Below are 22,791 nucleotides of genomic sequence, written 5' to 3'. Positions count from 1 at the left end.
GGAGACCAGCAATATTGAGGGTTTTTTTTTTTTTTTTTTTAAACATCTTTTAAATAAGATTCTTTTGTACGAAAGTAGAATCATCTCAAAGAACAAAATTCCCACTGGCCGGTGGGACTTTGATTTCAGCAAAAAAAGAAAGGGGGGGGGGAATTCAACAGCCCCCCCCGCCCCCAAAATGTGTTTGTGAAAAGGTCAGATTTGGGGAGATCTGCCCCGACAGCTGGAAACCTGATCTTTAAAATTATATATTAGCAGCAAAACTAGGGGAAAGGGCCGATTATTCAGCAAAACAAAGTAAACTCTTCAGCTTAAAGGGGATCAAAGAGTTAATGGGAAAAGTTTGAATAAGAAAAGAATATTCCGGGAAAAATCATTTCTAGCAGGCCTTTACAATTGTAACATCTGTAAACATGAGGCTTCCGACGAGTCGCTGCACGTTTTCAATTTATGTAATGATCCCCTCCCCCAGCCTTAAGAGTTAAGGAGTGGGGAGGAAAAAATTTACAACAAGAAAAAAAGTTTTGGTGTTAGTATTAAGAAGTTGCCACCAGGGGGCGCTCTGATGCAACCATTTGCCTGGTAAGTAAAGGGTTACTTACAGAAACTGCAGGCTAGCGAAGTGGCTGCATCGTTAACCCCTTCAGTGCCCCCTGACAGCGTGATGGAGTGCGTACCGATACAACGAAGCAGCAGAGATCACAGTGACGCTGAAACAGAGCCCTGGAGTTACCGTCTGACGCCTTCGCGGGCTCCGTTTCAGATGTGCAAAACTCCCCTCTACCAGTGAGGGGTCTCCCCCCAGTAAGAGGGGGGGTCAGAGGACCCTAAATAAAAGTGGAGTCCATGGGGCCGGTCTCCTGGTGACTCCGAGCCCGCGCTTCGAACAGCTGCTTGATTAAAGCCGACTTCTCCTGCTCCAGCTGCGTGATCCGGTCGCTCTTCTCAGAGACCTCCTGAAATTCAGAGCAATAAGGGGTTAAAGGGCTGCTCCGGGACCCCCCCCCCCTACGTTTATCAGCCGTATAGATTAACTATTTAAAGGCTTTTTCTATGCATTGAGGTGGGCTGTGCAGGGAGGGCAAATGGTTAAACCCACCTTGGTCAGCAGCCGGTTCTGTTCCTTCAACATGTTGATCGCCTGCTGCTTCACCATTGGTGCCACAGACGGCGGGGGCCCGGGGGCCGCGGGCGCAGGGGCTACGCCAACCTGGGGGCAGAAAGTGTCGAAAGGAATCACCAAAAATATAGAGTTAAAAAAATAAAATAATGCAAGATCACCATAACCCCGCCCCTTTCTATGACATCATCTTAAACAGGAAGAGGATAGATGATGTCATAAAAAAATATAAAAGGGGGCTGTTAATAGGCTCGGCGATCCCGAATCGTTTTATTTACCTTGCCAGGACAGACGAGATCATTCAGACATCGATTGACTTCCTGGAGTTTGGGGAGGAAAGAATTCAGAGATCCGAACGCCCCGTCGGGTAAACAATCCTGGGAGGGGAGGAAGAACAAGGCAGCTCTACTTTACTGAGAGGGTGGTAGATAAGTGGAACAGCCTCCCAGCAGAAGTGGTGCTCACCGTGTGGGACTTGCTGAGGTTCCTCTGCTGCTCCTGGACCATCTGGATCTGCTGGAGGTACCAGTCCCGGGCGCGTTCCACCATCTCCAGACCCTGGATCAGAAAGTCCTTTTCTTGCTCCATCTCCTTCATCTTCTTCAGCTGCAGAGACAGAGAGCGTTACCCCCGGGGCACAAACCACTTACCCCGCGCTCTTAATAAATGGATCATTCCAGGAAACCCAACAGCAACAGCCCCTACGACAGATCAGGCGACAATAAACTGCCCCAGACCCCCCCCCCCCCCCCCCCAAACCTCTGGGGCCACCCGCAGGCAGAAAGCGGCCATGCATACAGATGAGCGATTTGCATGCGAGGACGCTATTCACTGACAAATCAGACTACTTGGTTATGCGCGAAGCCCACCGCCGGGGGTCTCCAGGGGGCCTTGATTTGGCCGGGAACGTGAGCGGAAAATACGGCTGCAGACAGGAGGGGGAGGGGAGGCGTCTGAGGTTATTATTTAGAAAAAAAAACCAAGGAATTAATAATTTAGTGACTTTTTCTTGCATTTTGAACAATATAAGCCCTGCCCCTTGGATGGACTCTGCTTCCTGATTGGCTAAAAGTAATTTGTAGCATATAAGTGCAGGACTCCATTCTGGCGGCGTGATGGGTCAGTATATATACCCCAATACTGACTCACCACACTATAATCCACCCCGTTGGTGATGGTGTGTCGCCGGTGCTCCCCGCGGCTGCGCCGGTGCCTGCATTGGTCCTTCATTCCCTCGCCGGCGGTCTCGCTGTGTGACCGGCCCATGGGCCGCACCTCCCCGCCTAACGGAGAAATCAACAAATAAATAACTGCAAACGGAAGAGCCGGACGGCCACCTGCGCGGGTCCTCAAACGTTGAGCCAGACCACAATATCAACGTTTCACTAAATCTCTTTCCTACAGAAACTAACAAAGCGCCATTTGTTATTATTTATTATTATTTTTATCATTGTTTATTATTATTATTTATTATTATTATTTATTATTATTTGTCCCCAGCATTTAGAAAACAAAAAGGGCGGAATAAAAGGCGCTGAGAAAATGGATTTGACCCAAATTATATTATTTCGGTGATTCCAGGTATTTCAGGTAAGAGAAGAAGTCGCTCTTAAGACTCTGTGTCAATAGATTTGGCTCCCGGGGGGGGCTGGGCGAGCCGGTTGGGGAGTAATAACTCGATAAGGACGCGGCGCGGATCAACGAGGCCAAAGGACGCCCTGGGATGGGCGGGAAGCGTTTACACACCTCGCCCGCTCGCCCGCTCACTCATTCTCACGTCTCTGTGTAAAACAAAGACTTTAACCCAAACACAGCTTCTCCCAACAACCGGCCGAGGTGCGAAGGGAGGATCCCTGGGGAGGAATAACACCCCGTGTCAAACGCACACAAGGGGCTTAACCCTACGGGTGCCGGGTACTAGTCTGATGAGCCCATTCATACAGCTTATAGAACCTAAACATTATTTCCTCCCCGCAAAGTGAATCCAGCTGACAAAACAAAAGCGTCAGGGCCGTCCGCGAAGCCGATTGGCTCCTCGGAGTCGCTGGCATGAAGTGGTTAAGAAGAAAAAAAATATGAATTTCTGGATGCATCTGGAATCAATCGCCTTCTAGAACAGACCGGTGCTGCCTTCAGACGGGGGCCAGAATTTGCCACAAGCAGCCAATCTGCACGTGCAGTGGGGTGAAAAAACCCTCTCCCCGAGCTCTTTACCTGCGCGATGCCCAGCACCGAGTATATCACCATTCTGACTGCCAGGGTCTTGGCATTAGTACCAGACAGCCGGCATCACCTGGCCAGGGGGGGGGGGGGCACCATACGGCTCATTAACACAGCAGAGGGGCTGCGTAGAATAGGGGCCCATAATAGGAGTATGGAAGGGATCCAGACACGGTGTAAAGTCTATCTTGAAGTATAGTTTAACCTTGGCTTCTAATAGAGGCCAGGAATGTTCAAATAAGGGCAACTGCCCCCCCCGTCCCACCCACAGGAAGCCCCCCAGGTCATGCGTGAACAGGTGGTGTCTACAGAAGGAGCTCGATACGGGAAAGCTTTCCGAGGACACCCAACGGAAAAGCCTCATCGTGGAAATCCAGGTGGTTCGGCCCCTCTGGACAGCAAGAGCCGCTAGGTTTATGTCATGAAGCATCATTTGGGTGCCTCGTCAACAGCGGCTTCCAGGTGGGACCGGCCAGCGAGCCACACGTGGACAACAACGTCACCGGCGGGCGATTACTACAGGGGGGGTCACCAGATCTCACCAAGCAGCCAATTCTGGGCTAAATGGCCCACAAAGGCCCCCCCCCGAATGACCAATAAACCAAAGTCCGCCCCGGTGCCACGGCTCAGGGGAAATGTATATCTGTGCCCATCGCACAGCACCGGGTACACCGAGATCAGTGCTGGTAGACACGGGACACTGGTGTACAGCGCCGCGGATTATGATGGCGTTACATAGATCAGGAAACAAAACGTAAATTTTTACAGTTTATTGTATAAATATTATTGTAATAATGATATAAACAGCCAAATAAAAATAAACACCCTCAAAACCCGCGGGGCGACCAAGCGGTCTGTCTGACGGCGGCCCCGTGGCCAGGAGGATTATGGGATGACGGGGGGCGATCGCCACACTCTGACATAATGTTACCCCCAAGTCTTTTCCAATTGGAAAATTCTACTAAAAAAACCCAAAAAACAATTATGAGTCCTAAGGGGCCAAGACCCCCAGAATACCCCAAGCAGCATACCCCCACCCCATATAGCCCCCGCATGCAGCACCCCAATGTCCCCCCAGGGCAGCCACAGGGGCCCCAATTACCTTGCCTGGGTCGCTCAGGGGGGGGCTGCACCCCGTTTCTGTCCGCTTCTCCCCGGTAGGCAGCCGTTGAGATCTCGTATCCCCCGGTGGGCTCCCGAGTCCCGTTCATGTACCGAACCCCCAGGGGGGCAGGTTTACAAACATAGCCCTTCCCAGGGAGTTTCACGGGGCCCCTGGGGACCCCCGCCTGCCAGTTCTCCCTGTTCTGGGAATTGAGCATTGAAGTCCGGAGCCCGTGGACAAAGCGATCGAAAGTCAGGTACCCGTCAGGGGGCGCCACCTGCCGCAAGCACTGCAGCACCCCTGGGGGCAAATCCCGAGTGTCCGCACCCTGCCACCGGGTCTCTATCTCCTGGATATGGACCGAACCCCGGCGCCGGTCATCCAGGATATCGAAGAGGGTCCGCAGGCTGTGCAGGAAGGCTCGGGGTAACCCCTGCGTGCTGGGAACGGGCTCCCCAATAACAGGACGCCCCCCTATCAGCGCCATGGTACGGCCCGAACCCCGCACTGATACACTGTATCCCCGAACACGCCGGCCGTTCCACTGTGAAACTCCGAGGCTACGTCACAAAGTGAGTGCGGCAGCTCGCACCTGATTGGCGGACACTCACCTCAGCTTGCCGCTGATTGGCTGGAGCGCGCAGACCTGCAGTTTGATTTTGGTGGCAGGGAAAGCTCTGCGAGAGCTGGATTAAAATCCGTGTAAAGGGAGACGCAGCAGCAACTCCCAGCACTCCCAGGCAGCCACCGACAGCCTCATTGTATACTGTTCTTGAAACTGTTCATCTGTGTGACAAATTTTAGACCCACCGCTTAAATCCCATTACCCTCAGCCAGCTAGAATATACTAAAGCTGCATTGCCAGCGTTTGAAAGCTGGGTACATACATGATTTCTGTTTGTCCGAGCCTGCGCGGACGGGGTCAGTACAGTGAAATTTTAAATAAATGCTGAATTCTTGGCATTTTCCGTAGGAATGGATCGCTTGTTTCTGAACGGTTTGTGGTCGTTAAAAAAAAATTTCTGTACTAAATTGTGTTGATTTTGAAAATCCAACTGCCGCTAGGAGCACAATTTACCTCCCAATCAATAGCCTATTGAGGGAAGCACCAGGAGGTTTAGGGGGGAATAGACACTCCTGGATGGAATGGGAGGAACTTTTACTTTACTGAGAGAGTGGTAGATAAGTGAAACAGCCTTCCAGCAGAAGTGGCAGAGGGTAATACAGTGAGGATATTAAACATGCATGGGATAGACATACGGCTCCTGAATCTAAGACGAGACCTATGACTGATTAAGGTTTGAGTCTTTACAGCAGGAGAAACAGGCGACTAGACGGGGGCCGCCGGGGGCCGATCTGCCAGCAGGGTCTGGGTTTTTCTGTTTCAGTTGTTACTAAAGTCATAGTAAAGAAGGTTTTTTAAAAAAAATATATTTCCATCCTTTTCTATTTGTTTTGGTATAGCTGGCGTTGCTATGGTAACTTCAGGGCATCAGTATCCGGTTTTCCACCTGACTTCAGACAGGCACCCGAAAGAAAGAAGTGGACACATCGATTCATTCATTCATACAGGATTTCATTCCCTCTGATTCACTCTCACAAATCTCACGGTGCGTCCGAGGATTCTCCTCTCATTCGCACTTCTGAGCAGGAAGTTGCTGGATGCTCCCGGAGGAAGTAGAATGTGCCACCACAAAAAGCTTCCCCCAGCCTTCCTTAAATAAAGGCACAATTTGAATTCATAAAGATGTCGGAGACGGAGATGTAACAATCCTTTAATTATCCGGACGAAGGGAATGAATCTGAAGCACCTGAGCTACTGGAGGCTCCGTCATCTGCCGGGAGAGAATCGATCTCCGCGTAGTCCGGTGACCCACATACTCAGATACTGGGTCAGACGCGCCGTAAAGATCATTTTAATGCCCCTGGGGTATAAGGATATTGTTAAGATCTGCCCTGTTTTCCCCTGCATTAGACGAATAATAAATTGCCCGCGTCGGGTTATCTTATTAAAGGGGTTTAGAGCGGTTCACATGAGGAATAATCTGTGGATTATAAAGATATTCCTCATCAGGTCGCAGCCGGATCACAGATTTATTACCATGGCCAGAAGAGCTGTAAGGGTTAAACCATCAATTTCGCAGAAATGAAGAAAACATCATTGGATTCACAGAATAAACTGCAAGTCCCAAAATCCCCCATCGAGGGGCTCGTCCACTAAACGCTGCGTTTTAATCGGGTCTTATGGTTCAGATGTTTAGCTGGGATCCCCGGCGGAACGGACCGCCTGCGGAGGAGCCGCGAGACTTCCCGATCTCCTCCTAAGAAGAGATGGGCCGACGGGGGCCGAGCGGCCGGCGGGTTCTTTGTTTGTAAGACCCTTAATTTAAACAAATTTCTCCCAAAGAATATAAATTTACTTAAATTCCCAGTAATTAATAATATTGTAAAAACACATTTCCTGTAGTCCAGCGTTGAAACCGTTAACTGTTTAACAATCAATGTCTTCATTCAATCAATTAGTGGCTATTTAGGTCCTGCTCTATCGCCATGACAACCCCATAGATTATCATTTTGGCCTATTTTGTTTTGTTTTTTTATGATTTTCCAGTAGCTTTTGCGACCAAACACAATGTATCTCCGTTCTGTACCTTCTTCATTTTACTTTTACGGAACCGAGAAAAAGGGGATGGGGGGGGCATCTCATTTTGGGCTATAAGGTGATATTGGGTTCCCGTATCAGATAAGATTGAAAAAAGCGTTTCTTTTTTAACGTTTTTCTAGAATCTGACTAATTTTGTTAACGGGCTGATAGAGCGGGGTATTGGCCAGCGAGTGAGCCGACTCCTAGGGGCAACGAGCGAGTGAGGGTCTAGTGTGACCTCATCTCGGGCGACGTCGAGAGCCATATGGATTAGACCGAAAATAAAATTGGCCGACGTGTTAAAAAGTGATTTGCGGAATAACCCGAGTCTGGGTCTAATTGAGTCTCCCAGATAGCTCAGGTAGAGGATATTCGGAGGCTATCCGTGACATGAAGGATAATTGGTTCATTATGGTAGATGTCGCTACGGTAACGGGTCATTGTAACGGAGAGAAGATGGATTAAGGCTCCTTATGCCTTTGGGTATTAGGGTTCCTGGCGTTTCAAGAGCCTCCTAGGCGAGGAAGACGAGGTATAAAAGCCGGTCTTCTCCTCCTGGCTCTCGGTCTACGAGGATGTCTTATCCCGAGATGAAAGTCCTCAAACCTTCTCGCGATGCCATGACTCTGAGGAAGTTGGGGAGAACCATCCTCCAGCACACGTCTGCCCACGGGATCCCCAACATCTTCCGCTCGAGGCACTGGTTCCGCCGGACGGTTTGGTTGTTCTTTGTCAGTTTTGCCCTGTGCTGTGCCCTGTGGCAGTGCACCGAGATGGTCCTGACATACTACACGTACCCGTCACACGAGAAGATCATGCTTATCTCCAGCGCCAAGCTGAAGTTCCCGGCAGTCACCATCTGCAACCTGAACAGCGTGAGGCTGTCCTCCATCAAGCGTAGCTTCACCATGGCCACCTCGCTCCAGGTAGGAACCTCCGGCGTCACCTTGTGCCTGCGCGCCGTTAATCTTCATACGGGATATTCACATGTTTTTATTTATTTATTTGGGGGGGGGGAATTATTAAACATAATGATATCCCTGACGTATCTGCGCTCCGGTCATGTCTACAAATTGCATGAAAGCACCGACTTCTTTCCCCGTTTTGATCCCCGTTGTGTCAGGATTCCGGACTGGAGTTGTCCCATCGGAGGAACCGCTCCCACGGACTCAATTCATCCTCGGAGTTTGCGGACGAGCAGGTGCAGTACGCCAGCGCCTTCCACAAATTCGCCTCCGAATTCAACCAGCTCTCCGACGAGCAGAAGATCGAGATGGGGCACCAGCTGGACGATATGCTCATCTTCTGCAGCTTTCACGGCCAGGAGTGTAATTCCAGGTATATGAATGAACCGGCCCAGAAAGGGTTAACGGTGCAGCTCCTGGCTCTTAAAGAGTTAAGAGTGGGGGGACTATATTTGCCCTTTAAACAGGGGGTACTAATGGAAAAGATTATTTCTCCTGGCCGGGGTCCGGCTCGCTCTTGGAATTAGCCTTCTTCCCCCTAAGAACGTGCCGTGCCCACCATGGGAATCTATTCCCTATACCATGGAGATCAGCTATACACCAAATAATCTGCCCCATCACCATCAGAATCTGCCCCATCACCATCAGAATCTGCCCCATCACCATCAGAATCTGCCCCATCACCATCAGAATCTGCCCCATCACCATCAGAATCTGCCCCATCACCATCAGAATCTGCCCATTTGCCCCGATTAACATGCCCCATTCACCCACAGGCTCTGGTAATCTTCCTATTCACCAAAAGGGTCAACTTCTTATCCCTGAAGGTCAGCCTATGTAGTATCTACCTGCGGTCACTGCCGGACTCTCTTAAAGCACCGGCAGAAAGAACATAGTCTGACATAAAAACACCCCAAAAAAATAATTTTCTTCTTAAAAAAATAAAAATAAAATAATAATAATAAAAAAATAAGAAAATAAAAATAATGATAGTAAAAATAATAATAATATTTTGTTTTTAAATGAATTTAATAATTTTGCAGCAGCTCTCCCTTTGCGGGCGGCAGACGCGGGGTTTGCTCACGGCAGCTACTTGGTCACCCACCTTGCCTGGGTGTAGCTCCAAAAGCCTCTCCCATTTAATAAAACCATTTAGAGACGTTTTACTGACACATTTAACAACTTCAAACGTCTCCGTCTTATTAGAAGCCGCGATTACCGTCCACTCCTCTAAATCATACGGCTGGGAGTCAAGAGTGTTTATTGCTTCTTATAAAAGAATTAGGGGATTGCTTCCTGAAGAATTTCATGCATTTTCCTTCTGTGTATTTTTTTAAAAACATTAAAAAAGCAAATAACTGTAAAATATTAACAGAAAAAATTCCAGTTGAGTTAAATTATTATTTTATTATTATTATTATTTTTTTTAAACTAAACTCCTTACCCACGGGAATTCCCATAATATATCCTCTCCGATGGTGTGGAATCCTTTTTCAGTAACAAACTACAAATTAAATAAAAATAATGGAACGATACACATAAAAAATATTGTAAGCATGAGAGACTCAAAAATTAATTCAGTTTTTTATTAATTATTAAAAATTTCTGTGAAAAATGTTCACTAATTCATTGCACAGGGCTTGCTCTCGTACCGTAAGCTCCTGGAAGCGGTAAAATTCTGTTCTTATTCATTATCTTCTTCTGTTTCATTTCCGTCGCAGTTTCTTCTCGAGGTTTATTAATTATAAATTTGGGAACTGCTATACTTTCAACTCCCAGAAGCCCACAGAAGTCCGCGGGAACCCGAGCAACACTCAGCCGCTCAACATAACGAAAGCCGGGTTCATGTACGGTAAGTTATACTCCGACCCCCCACCTCTCTGTGATGTTAATGCCCCAATTTATTAAAGTGGATATCCCACTAATATTTTTATTCCTAGTATCAGATTTCCCTTTTTTACCCCAGTTGTAGTTTTTGCCCCCCATAATATAAAGTTTTCAGGCACCTGCATATCAGCCATTTGTATGATTCTCGCTCTGTTATCTGATCCCCGATCTACTAAACACCACGACTCCTTATCATACTGGCTGTGGGGAACAATAGAATGCCTCAGTCTTAGTCACCCCGCCGGACTCTTTCATTAATGCATATCTATGGAGGAACGGACTTCATGAGCAGAGAAATCCACCCAAAATTAGAGAAAACAAAGGTTTTGCCAATACCAGCCAATATTACTGTATACAGAGCTAACACACACTCACCCTAACGCACACACTCACACTAACACACACACTCATGCTTACACACATATACTTACACCTACTCACTCTAAAACATACACACACAAGCTAATACACACTCCCTCTCGGTCCTACTTAAACATACACATTCATGCTAACACACATATACAACATTCATACACACTCCTTCCCTTGTCTTCTCTTTCACCCACTTACTCCTGATTCTACCCCCCCCAAAAAAGTGACCCTGTATTCACAAGGAAACTCCTCATTTTCACCGAATTCCCCACAATACGTGTCTCTGTCAGGGCTGCACTTGGAGTTGTTCATCCAGCAGATTGAGTACGTCCGCGACATGACGCACGCTGCCGGGATCCGACTCCTAATCCACGACCAATCGCAGATGCCGTTCCCGGAGGACGAAGGAGTCAATGTCCCACCTGGAGCAGAAACGGAAATCGGAATGATGAAGGTACCAGCCGGGCAGATATATAGAACCCGAGAACCCAATCCGCCCCATCCGGCCCCCGTCTACTCGCCCGTTTCTCCTGCTGTAAAGACTCAAACCTTAATCAGTCGTTGGTCTCGTCTTAGATTCAGGAGCCGGATGTCTATCCCGCGCATGTTTAAATTATCTTACAGTGAATTGTTCTTGTAATAAACAGCATTATCCTGAACCTCTCAGTTACACCAATAATTCCATACGTTAGGAAGCAACATTTTTGGTGGACGTAGCGATTTGTTATTCCAGGCGTAACGGGGCCTGGATAATATATTTTGGATGTTGGATAATAAATGCTTTATGTCTCAGCTCTGATATCTATTATTATTACCTCTGTAATCTGCGCGTTTCCAATATTCACCACTAGAGGGAGACACAGCGCGAAAAATCTGCGAATTTCCCAAACTTCATGAAATTCTAAATGTATGGCTGCAGAAAATTCAGTGGGAAAAAAGTCACGTAAAAGATTTAAATATATGAGGCGTGAAGATTTATGGGGTCCCTTTATTAAATTTCCAGGTAACGTCCGTGGTCCGTGTCAGCAACACCCCGGACCCACGGCCCCTACAGAACGCCATACGGGGCACAAGCAAAGCCCCCGGCATCTCTCTCCCCAAATCAGCTGCCCACCTAGAAATATCATTTTTGCCACAAAGGCTTAGTAGCCAATTAATATTTCTCTTCTCTCCAAGGTTCATATAAACCGATTAAAATCCCCGTATGGGAGTAAGTGCACCGAGGGCGAAAATATCAAGAACTTCTACAATGATGTGTACGGCGCCGAGTATACTAGAGAGGTAAGTGTACAGCCAGCAAGATCCGTGCTGTTTTTCTATACACATTATCGGGGCTTTTAGGGCTGTAGAACCCTGCGATCCCCTCATACCCAGCAAACATTCTGACCTCCTAGAAAAGAGGGGCATCAGGGGAAGGAAAGGGGGCATCGGTGGAGAAAAAGGGGGTATGAGGATGGAAAGATGGGCATAGAGGAGGAGAGAGGGGCATCACGGGAGGAGAGAGGGTAATTGCTTTCTTGCAAATCGGCTGATTTTCTGCTGAATAGACGTTGTGTGTCCGCAGGCGTGTAAGAGAACATGCGCGCAGCAGAATATCATGGAGAATTGCGGCTGCAGCCACTGGGAGTTCGCCTGTCCTAAAGAGCTGAGGTTTCCCAAATGTAATCTCAGCAAAGCCGCAATCCGTGAGTACAGCGCCGGCGCTTTCCCAGAGCATTGTGGGACTTGTAGTTCGTCCAGCGCTCACTCAGGACCACCTTTGTTCTTGCGTTACATATAAATGGCGGGCTGTACGCCCTTTTGGCATCGCGTGTAGGAATGTTGTGTTTCTCACCCAAATCTATCGTTACCGTCGATGAAACTGAATTTTTAACCCCTGTTTCTCTTCCAAGATGAGTGCGTGAAGCTCTACGAATTTAAGTTCGCTCACGATGAGCTCAACTGTCACTGTCCTCTGCAATGCAGGTGAGTGCGGGGGTCTAACATGACGTTAAGCCCCCTGGACTGGGATCACGTCCCACCTGCATCATTGAAAGGCCACAAACAGTGCTTCCTAGTGATACAAAGTTACCCAGCTGGCCAGCAGGCTATGACTAGGCTGATCAGTTCAGGACAGTTGGCCGCTATGCATTCCCGCTGATCTCAGACAGGGGCGTGGGGGGGGGGGTTGTGGGGGAGCGCGTGACTTTAAATGTGGTTTTTTTTCTGCGGTCCGAGACCCAGAATGATTCTCCCCGGCGGCCCGCGCCGGGGTCAGCTGACGGGGATGTTTGAGTCACATGTCTGAACAGAGGAAGTTACACGGCTTTAGCGGTACCGGTCTGGATAAACATGTATTAACCGTTTGAGAGCCGCGGCAACGGGCACACAAAGGGTGGACTGTTAGGGGGTCTGTATCAAAAAAAGCCACTTCGGGGACAATGAACAGAAAATAGTGGATTTTTCATCAAGGATCCGATTTCTAGGAGAATAAACAAGTTTTCTTAGAGTACCAAGAAAGGACCCCCCCATTATAGGTATCCTTATTCTTCATTCACAGTGTGGAGACCCCCCTCCCGCTATCATCACATTCTAACCTCCTGTCTGCATATCATTTAAATGGTTAAAGCCATGAATGTGTTTTTCGGTGTGAAATTGTAATAATTCCGTCACATTTTCCTACAGAGAAGAACTGTATGAGCTGACGGTGTCCGGGTCACAATGGCCGTCCACAGCTTTCATTGTAAGTTACTGACAAAAGAAGATTATCAGGAGTGCTGATCACAGAAAAACCTAGAACCCCCCGGCCCCATCCGGCCCCCGCCTAGTCGCCCGTTTATCCTGCTGTAAAGACTCAAACCTTAATCAGTCGTTGGTCTTGTCTTAGATTCAGGAGCCGTATGTCTATCCCATGCATGTTTAATACCCTCACTGTATTACCCTCTACCACTTCTGCTGGGAGGCTGTACCACTTATCCACCACCCTCTCAATAAAGTAAAACTTCCTGCCGTTCCATCTCAGCCTCTGTTAGATTCTTCTCTTTTGACATAAACTGCTGTACTTTGTTAAATCCCTTTTCATACTTAAATATCTCTCCCCCATCCCCTCTCTCTTCTCTCCGTCTCCCCTCTCTCTCTCCTCTCTCCCCCTCTCTCTTCTCTTCTCTCTCTCTTAATGACCGCACTCACCTTCCCGAGGTCTCCGTCTGGGCGTCTCGAGATGTTAGGTTACTTTGTAAAATCGCAACAACGTAACTCAGACATAATTTACAAACGTTGTATAAATAACGACTTTATTTTAATATAAATATGAATTCAAAATATGGGCAAAAAACCGTGAACGATTCTGTAATATTTATGATTATTGCTGACCCCCCCCCCGTGCTTTAAAACATTCGTTTTTTTTCGTGTTGTGTCGATAATTTTAGGAGAATTTTTCCAAAGAGCTGAAAGAGATGGGGGGGCAGATGAAGGACATCGCTGACAGCCCCGCTCTGATCCGGTACGCAATGAATTATTCACATATAATTAACTTACACAGAGCCCCCCCCCAACAATTAACCCATGAGAGGGAAGCTGCAGCTCCAGAGTGCAGGACAACTCCCCTTCCCTAGTTCGTTGTTTCTCGCGGCAGGAAAGTGTTCCCATTGAAATCTGTGGGAGCCCTTTCCACGCATGTCCACGGGGGTCTCATATCCCCCCCAGAGCATTCGCTGCGCTGGTGCTGGAGCTGCGAGGAGAAGCGTTCAGCTGGACATACCTCACCCGGCAAATAGCTGCGGGGAGGGGGAAGGGGCATTAGGGGGGATTCTACAAAATCCCACCTTGCGTTCGCAAGAGGGGCACCACGGACCTTTAAAGGGGCTTCTTTTTTTAACGTTGTTCTTGCCCCCACTCCCCCCCCTGCCATCTCCGCTTTCTGTCTCCCCAGGGATAACTTTGTGAAGGTCGTCGTGTATTTCAAGCAGCTAAACTTTGAATTAATCGAGGAGGAGCCATCCATGACGGTAATAAATAGCGCCATCCTAGTCTGCAGCGCGGTACAATGCGGTCGTGTCGGGGGTTTTGGTTTGTAGATTGTCTGAATTCATTAAACCTGTAAAAAAAAAGTAACAATTTTGGGATTTCTCTCTATAGGAAATTAACCTGATTTCTAACATGGGGGGTCTCGTGGGCCTCTGGGTGGGCTTTTCCGTCTGCACGCTGGCCGAGTTCTTCGAGCTGTTTTTGGACGTCCTTCTGCTTTTTATCCGGAGATGCCTGAGGACGGCGGGAAGTCGGTCGGGATACGCCAACCCCTACGTTCAGAAACAAGCCCCCATTTACCTACAGAAAACCACCAACATCTAAGGGGGGGGGGCAGGCGCCGCGCATGGAGAGAAGCAGCAGGAGCAAGAAATAAGAGAAATATTAAGAAATAAAGGAACTTTCTCCGCTCTGCCTCGATCTATACAGTTTATTCCGGTTGCTTTGAGGGGTAGAGAAGTTAGATTTTTAGGGACCCTGTTCTAGAAGAGCCGCTGCTGGTTTATACCAAAAGCTTTAGGGCATGCGCTATCCTATAGAGGAAGGTCATGCGGCAACAAGTCCCCCAACTAGAGTATATAATAACCGACCCCATAACCCCCAAAAAGACCCCAAAGACAAAATTCTGCTGTAAAACGAACCAATTAATGCTCAAATCTGTAAGTTTGGGAGACAAGCGGCCGCCGGATGGGTATAATGGGCTACGATGGGGCATTAGGATAAGGGGTAGGAGTGGGGAAAAATTGCCCGTAATAACTAAATAAATATAGGTAAAAAGTTCTAATTCACCAAATCCAGATTAAAGTAACAAAAGGAAATAAAGGGATTGATTGCGGGTTTGGCGTCGGGGCAGAAGAATTAAGCTGTTCATTTTGGGCTATTTTGTCGGGGGGGGTTGTTACGTTCTCCTGCATTCTATTAATATATATTCCCAAAAGTTCTCTCTTTATCTTTCCGATTAGATTGTGAGCTCTTTGAGACAGTTTTTTCCTTTTTTTTCCGAGTGTTTGATTTTCTGCTTTCATGTGATTCATTTTAACGTATAATATGCCAACTACGGAGCGGACTTATAGAAATAAAGATATTCATATAAAACTGCTCTGGAATCATTATCTGTAAAAGAGAAACATTCTATTGATATTCGGAGACGCCGCGCTCAGCGATTCCCGGTTCTGTTGAAAGTCAAGATCTTCCCCAGAAATAATCTTTAATCTAAAAATTCTGTGTTATTCCCAATTTTTTTAATGGAATGCTTAATAGTCACAACACAATACCGGGCACTGATTGGCTGTTGCCTTAAACACATAAAAAAAAGAAAGTGTCTTAAAGATTTTATACATGAACTGAATTATTGATACAAGAGCTTTTAAGGTTACAAAAACATGAATTCATCGGCTTCCTTCTTGCCAAACCCTGCCTGTAAATAAAGTCAAGGTCCAGGACTCGAGGAGCAGAGTGTGTTGACTCTGGCAGGACGCCACAATTTGCGATAAACAACTTTGCTTGTATGCCATATAAATGAACCACACCGTGAACAGTTTAAACCCCTTAGATCAGCACCATACGTGTCTAAAAACATGTTTTTAGAGCCTCGGCTCCATAAAAGAGAAAAAACCCCCAAAAAACGTACCTGATGGATCAATAACGCAATCATTTTATTTTTTCAATTTTACTTTTGTGTAAATATTTTTAAATCTATTTTCGAATATATATCTTTTTTAAAAAATACCTATATACCGTATTTACCAATAATAACCCGATGGATCAATAACGCAGTCACCAATTCACTGACTCAGAAGTGTACTGAACTGGTGACTCAAAAGTGAACTGAATTTGTGACTCAGAAGTGACTCAAAGAACGGTTCAGTTCACTTCTGAGTCACCAATTCGGTTCACTTCTGAGTCACCAATTCAGTTCACACAAGTGAACTGAACCGTTCTTTGAGTCACTTCTGAGTCACCAATTCAGTTCATTTATGAGTCACCAATTCAGTTCACTTAGAAGTAACTCAAAGAACGGTTCAATTCACTTCTGAGTGAACTGAATTGGTGACTCATAAGTGAACTGAATTGGTGACTCAGAAGTGAACTGAATTGGTGACTCATAAGTGACGCAAAGAATGGTTCAATTCACTTCTGAGTCACCAATTCAGTTCACTCAGAAGTGAATTGAACCGTTCTTTGAGTCACTTATGAGTGAACTGAATTGGTGACTCAGAAGTGAATTGAACCATTCTTTGCGTCACTTATGAGTCACCAATTCAGTTCACTTCTGAGTCACCAATTCAGTTCACTTCTGAGTCACCAATTCAGTTCACTCAGAAGTGAATTGAACCGTTCTTTGAGTCACTTATGAGTCACCAATTCAGTTCACTTCTGAGTGAACTGAACTGGTGACTCAGAACAGCTCTCAACTGGTGACTCAGAAATCCTCTGAACGGTAAAATTTACTTAAAAATATTAAAAATAAGAGATATTCAAAAAGAAGAGCAGTTCCGAGTCACCAGTTCAGAGCAGTTCTGAGTTACCAGTTCAGAGGATTTCTGAGTCACCAGTTGAGAGCTGTTCTGAGTCACCAGTTCACTGACTCAGAAGTGAACTGAATTGGTGACTCAGAAGTGACTCAAAGAACGGTTCAATTCACTTCGGAGTGAACTGAATTGGTGACTCATAAGTGAACTGAATTGGTGACTCAGAAGTGACGCAAAGAATGGTTCAATTCACTTCTGAGTGAACTGAATTGGTGACTCATAAGTGAACTGAATTGGTGACTCACTTTTGAGTCACCAATTCAGTTCACTCAGAAGTGAATTGAACCATTCTTTGCTTCACTTCTGAGTCACCAATTCAGTTCACTTATGAGTCACCAATTCAGTTCACTTATGAGTCACCAATTCAGTTCACTCCGAAGTGAACTGAACCGTTCTTTGAGTCACTTCTGAGTCACCAATTCAGTTCACTCATAAGTGAATTGAACCGTTCTTTGAATCACTTCTGAGTCACCAATTCAGTTCACTTCTGAGTCAGTGAACTGGTGACTCAGAACAGCTCTCAACTGGTGACTCAGAAATCCTCTGAACGGTAAAATTTACTTAAAAAAATTAAAAATAAGAGATATTCAAAAAGAAGAGCAGTTCCGAGTCACCAGTTCAGAGCAGTTCTGAGTTACCAGTTCAGAGCAGTTCGGAGTCACCAGTTCAGCGCTTTTATAACCTTCCTTCGTCTCGTGATCCCTCTGGTCCTTCCGCCAGCAGTGTCACGTGCCGGGCCCCGCCTCCTGCACTTTATTCAGTCTCTCGTAGCTCCGGACTCATTTGGTCTCTATAGCAACCCTAGAGCGGAGGTCTCGCGCTGCTCCATAGCAACCGCCTCATCCCTGGACCGGTCTCTATTGGTACTGCCCCTTTACTAGTCCGGTATCCATAGTGACAGCGCCATCCCCTGCATCCGATGGAGGCCGAGGTCGGAGTCCGGCGGAGGCTGCAGGACGCTGGCCAGGAGCAACTGTTGCGGTTCTGGCCCGAGCTGAGCCCAGTTGAGAGGGAGGCTCTGGTCGGGGAGCTCCTGCTGATGGAGCCCCGGGAGCTGAGGGACCACTGCCGCCGGGCACTGGAGGCCTACAACCAAGAGAGCAGCTCCCCCCAGCGGCTAGACCAGCGCATGAGGCCCGTACCCCCCGAGTTCTTAGGGAGGGTAAGCCGGAGTGACCCGGGGGAGCTGGGCCGCTGGGAGCAGGAAGGTAAGAGGGGCCTGGGGGGATAGAGGGGCCGGGGTTACAGATAGGAGTCTGGGGGTACAGAGAGGGGGCTGGGGGGTATAGATAGGAGGCTGGGGGGTATAGATAGGAGGCTGGGGGTACAGAGAGGAGGCTGGGGGTACAGAGAGGAGGCTGGGGGGGTATAGATAGGAGGCTGGGGGGGTACAGAGAGGAGGCTGGGGGGGTACAGAGAGGAGGCTGGGGGGGTACAGAGAGGAGGCTGGGGGGGGTACAGAGAGGAGGCTGGGGGTACAGAGAGGAGGCTGGGGGTACAGAGAGGAGGCTGGGGGGTATAGAGAGGAGGCTGGGGGGGCACAGAGAGGAGGCTGGGGGGGCACAGAGAGGAGGCTGGGGGTACAGAGAGGAGGCTGGGGGGTACAGAGAGGAGGCTGGGGGGCACAGAGAGGAGGCTGGGGGGGCACAGAGAGGAGGCTGGGGGTACAGAGAGGAGGCTGGGGGGTACAGAGAGGAGGCTGGGGGGTATAGATAGGAGGCTGGGGGGGTACAGAGAGGAGGCTGGGGGGGTACAGAGAGGAGGCTGGGGGGTATAGATAGGAGGCTGGGGGTACAGAGAGGAGGCTGGGGGTACAGAGAGGAGGCTGGGGGGTACAGAGAGGAGGCTGGGGGGGTACAGAGAGGAGGCTGGGGGGTACAGAGGAGGCTGGGGGGTACAGAGAGGAGGCTGGGGGGTACAGAGAGGAGGCTGGGGGGCTGCCTAGTTGAATGTTTGGGGTTTAAAGGGATGAAGCTAGAAGAATAAGGAGACGGGGATGAGAATAGGGGGCAGGTTAGGGGGATAAAAGGTACTTTGCATATTAGGGGGCAGGGTGGGGATAACAGTAATTCTACATTTAATTTCACATTGTTTTTTATTTACCATGGAACACTTAACATGGGGCATCTGCCACGGGGCATTTAACACGGGGCAGGGTACTTTGCAAAGTGAATTCATTCATATGGAATCCTCTGTGTGACTCCATAGGTTAATGCCCCTCCGTCTGGCTTCCTTCCTTCCATTGTTAAAGGATGTTAAAAACACAACTATGGACAATTTATGGTGAATATTTGGGGACAGCCTGTGAATGCGTGACAGATATATTTATTATTGACTATTATTACTGCTATTATTAATATTATTAATTGTTATTTTTATTATAATAATAATAATAATTATTATTTTCAAATGTTGTTACACATTCCTGTTCTTAAAATAATTTACTATAAGCCGTTATTACTTATAACATGAACATTTTCTATTTATTATGAAATAATATATCATAACCTAAAAAGCTATTTCTTCTAAAGAAGAGACTTCTGAGCCTGTGAAAGCTTATGTAGGGCCCCCAAAAAAAGGTGCCACCTTCAGCTGAAGACTCCATAAGGCTATATATATGACCCTTCTCAGTGTTGTACGTGGTTAATGTATGAATTCAGTAAAATCTTTTGCCCCTTTTGGTGAGCCTGTGCCATACCGCCGCCCAGTGGTGACGTTGGGAAGTACACTGACTTCATTATATGTATATTTAAACCAAAAATTTGGTGGAAAAAATCCATTTAATGTATTTTCAGTGTATCATATATCATTTTTTTGTAATTATGATCTCTAGGTCTTCATCAGATCTCCCAGAACAAGGTGGCTGTACTGCTTCTTGCAGGTGGTCAGGGTACTCGATTGGGGGTAACTTACCCCAAAGGCATGTACAACGTGGGGCTGCCGAGCAAGAAAACCTTGTATCAGATCCAGGCTGAACGCATCCTCCGGGTACAGAAATTGGCCGATGAGAGATATTCCACCAAATGCACCGTGCCGTGGTACGAACGCACAATACAACAGCAGGGATGTGGTGGGGCCCACGTGTGCCTACGTTCTGTACGAGGAACTGCTTTGCTTAGAGGGCAGGTATCATATTGGGTAATAACCGCTTTCTGTTGCGTGCTGTCTCCGCAGGTATATCATGACCAGTGAGTTCACACTCAGCCCTACGCAAAAGTTATTTGAAGACCACGACTATTTTGGCCTGGACAGATCGAACGTGATCATGTTTGAGCAGGGGATGCTTCCAGCCGTGGGGTTTGATGGAAAGGCCATCTTAGAACGCAAGGACAAGGTGGCCATGGCTCCAGGTAACCCGCACACATCTCTGTTTGTTTCCGTATTGCTCACGCGTGGACTGGTTTTAGATTATTAGCTCTCACAGTGGGAGTCATTCTACTGCACAACTCTACACAAAACTCGACCTGGACTAAGGACATTTATTGGTTTCTCTCAATGTCTCCCATCCTAGACCTTCAGCAGATCTCCTTTTTTGTTGCTCGATGTGTCAAGAAAACGTCATCGATTTGTCGACCAGAGGCTGAAACATGGAGAGATCTGCTGAACGTCTAACAGCTTGGTGATGGTTTGACTCTTTCAGACGGGAATGGTGGCCTATATCGAGCTCTGTCTGACAACCAGATTCTGGAAGACATGGAGGGACGAGGCATCTCATACGTCCACGTGTACTGCGTGGACAACATCCTCGTGAAGATGGCCGATCCAGTCTTTGTTGGATTCTGTGTGTCCAGAGGAGCTGATTGTGGGGCCAAGGTTAGCGTGAAAGGCCGTGAAAGAACGACCGACCTTCTGTTCATGTCTCCAAAACCATAAAAACCCAGGAATTTATGGCAGATAAATCACTAACCCAATTTTATGTGTCGTCCTCACTAGGTTGTGGAGAAGGCATATCCGGCTGAGCCGGTAGGGGTAGTTTGCCAAGTGGACGGGATTTACCAAGTGGTAGAATATAGCGAGATCAGCCCGGAAACTGCAGAGAAGCGCAATCCCGATGGAAGCCTGACTTATAACGCTGGAAACATCTGCAATCATTTCTTCTCCCTGGAGTTCCTGAAAAATGTGGCCACGTGAGAAATGAGCTACCTTTCCATCCACCCTTGAGTATCGGTTTCTTAAATTTTTAAGCCTTTCAGCTTCCTTGAAAATTTTTACAAAGTGTGATTCTCCCTCTTTATTTAGGACACTGGAGCCATGCTTAGGCTACCATGTCGCCATTAAGAAGGTCCCGTACGTGGACGAGGAAGGAAATCTGGTCAAGCCTGTGCGGCCAAATGGGATAAAGATGGAGAAGTTTGTTTTTGATGTCTTCCAGTTTGCCAAGTTAGTGTCACATGTTTGCCGGCGGCACTAAATGCCAAAAAAGAAGGTTACTCGTAGAATAGAGAGTAAAGACACCTGTCTGTATTAAACCCGCTGTGTGATATATATATATATATATATATATATATATACGGTATATATACATATATCTATACGTTAGATCATCCAGGGGTTATTGAGGAAGCCCTCTTTTTCACAGGAACTTCGTGGCATTCGAGGTGTTAAGAGAGGAAGAGTTTTCCCCTCTGAAGAATGCTGACACGGCTGATAAGGACACCCCGACCACGGCAAGACGCTCCCTTCTCTGGCAGCATTATCGCTGGGCACGGAAAGCCGGCACTCGCTTTCTGGATGAGAATGGATGCCGTGTTCCAGAAAACGACAGGTAAATCTCAGCGTAGCCAAGGTGTGTGGCTGTTAGAGGGCAGACGAGACACCAGCATCCTCCTGCGGGGGCTTTCATGATGTACTTAGACACACAATGTCAAAGTGATGACGTGTGGTGGTGTACACTGTTCTAGTTAACAACTAACAATACGAACCAACGGCTTTCTCGTGGATGCAAAGGTGAGACGGCAATAGGAGAAGTTTTACGTAAAAGTGGGGAGCGCACACTGTGTGCCCAAAAAGAGAACACAAACCGAGTCTCCTGCGGACAACCAAACAGGACCTTATCTTGGCTCATAGTTTATTTTTTCCTTTGCCCTCCGCAGCATTTCGGAAAGCGACGACCCCCCGGCTGTGTGCGAGATTTCTCCTCTGGTGTCCTACTTCGGGGAAGTGAGTTTAAAACGGAACCGCTTACCAAATAAAGCTTAACTTAAGGTCGTGATAGGAACGGGTTAGAACAGAAAAGCAAGCCAGCTGTCTTGTGCCATGGGATTTAAAACCCCTGTAATTCGGTGCATATGCAATAGTAATCCGTCAGTTTATACGCACTTTAGTCCGGACTGCAATCAGTTCATATTGGCTGGCGATGTCGTTGCTGTAACCTATCGCTGTGCCGGCTCGGATCACGAGACCAAGCACTCGGCTCCTAATATCTGCCACATACGGCGTCCCTGTAAGAGGTTCCAGAAACATTTTTATATTTGGTGATGAGCTATTTTTAAAATGTTCCCATAAACTGTATTTGTGGTGTTTGCAGGGTCTAGAAATCTACCTGAAAAACAAGGACATCTCTTCTCCGTTCATCCTGGACGAGAACACCAAAGAATGTGAAGCTTAACTGGGTGAAATATCGTCCTTTTCTTGCCTTGGAGGAGAGTTTCCAGCAGCTGCTAATAGCGTACGCCGGGCCGTTCTGAAGACTCCCATCATCCGAAGTATATCCTGCGTGGCATCGCTGCCAGTCGACTTGTGTCCAACCAGCTGTACTTTTAGTTTAGATGTTCTGTAGAATTCTTAGGACAGAAAGGTGAAAGGTCCTCTGTTTCCTTCCTATGACATTTCAAATGCTGCTTTACCCACCGGCTGGGCTTTAACCCCGTGGAGACAAATGGATCCTCATACGGCCAACATGGAGCTTCGTCCTTCACGGCGTTGTCTTACGTAGACATTGA

At 47.4% G+C, this 22,791-nt stretch overlaps 3 protein-coding genes across 3 annotated transcripts; 2 read left to right on the top strand and 1 right to left on the bottom strand.

The window, feature by feature from the left end:
* Positions 1–827: 827 nt before the first annotated feature.
* Positions 828–4,932, bottom strand: LOC149277454 (suppressor APC domain-containing protein 2-like). Its single transcript, XM_089502903.1, has 6 exons — positions 4,443–4,932; positions 2,270–2,403; positions 1,586–1,726; positions 1,399–1,497; positions 1,100–1,210; positions 828–956 (listed from the first exon to the last, which is right to left on the bottom strand). Exons 1-6 carry the CDS (start codon positions 4,930–4,932, stop codon positions 828–830), a joined length of 1,104 nt encoding a protein of 367 aa, XP_089359029.1.
* A 2,732-nt stretch (positions 4,933–7,664) lies between these two features.
* LOC149277453 (epithelial sodium channel subunit gamma-2-like) lies at positions 7,665–14,642 on the top strand. Its single transcript, XM_089502902.1, has 11 exons — positions 7,665–8,015; positions 8,213–8,427; positions 9,776–9,906; positions 10,604–10,767; positions 11,490–11,594; positions 11,878–11,998; positions 12,206–12,278; positions 12,978–13,035; positions 13,721–13,794; positions 14,224–14,299; positions 14,430–14,642. The coding sequence occupies exons 1-11, from the start codon at positions 7,665–7,667 to the stop codon at positions 14,640–14,642; spliced, it is 1,581 nt and encodes a 526-aa protein (XP_089359028.1).
* Positions 14,643–17,765: 3,123 nt separating this feature from the next.
* Positions 17,766–22,457, top strand: LOC149277452 (UDP-N-acetylhexosamine pyrophosphorylase-like protein 1). The gene is made up of 9 exons (XM_089502900.1): positions 17,766–18,057; positions 19,683–19,887; positions 20,024–20,199; positions 20,490–20,662; positions 20,783–20,976; positions 21,089–21,229; positions 21,429–21,614; positions 21,943–22,009; positions 22,377–22,457. The coding sequence occupies exons 1-9, from the start codon at positions 17,769–17,771 to the stop codon at positions 22,455–22,457; spliced, it is 1,512 nt and encodes a 503-aa protein (XP_089359026.1). The 5' UTR covers positions 17,766–17,768.
* Positions 22,458–22,791: the final 334 nt, after the last annotated feature.

This window comes from Sceloporus occidentalis, unplaced genomic scaffold, assembly GCF_023333645.1.
Source record: "Sceloporus occidentalis isolate IW3139 unplaced genomic scaffold, rSceOcc1.0.p SCAF_214, whole genome shotgun sequence".
Classification (NCBI taxonomy): domain Eukaryota; kingdom Metazoa; phylum Chordata; class Lepidosauria; order Squamata; family Phrynosomatidae; genus Sceloporus; species Sceloporus occidentalis.
This window is presented reverse-complemented; position numbering and strand designations above follow the sequence as displayed.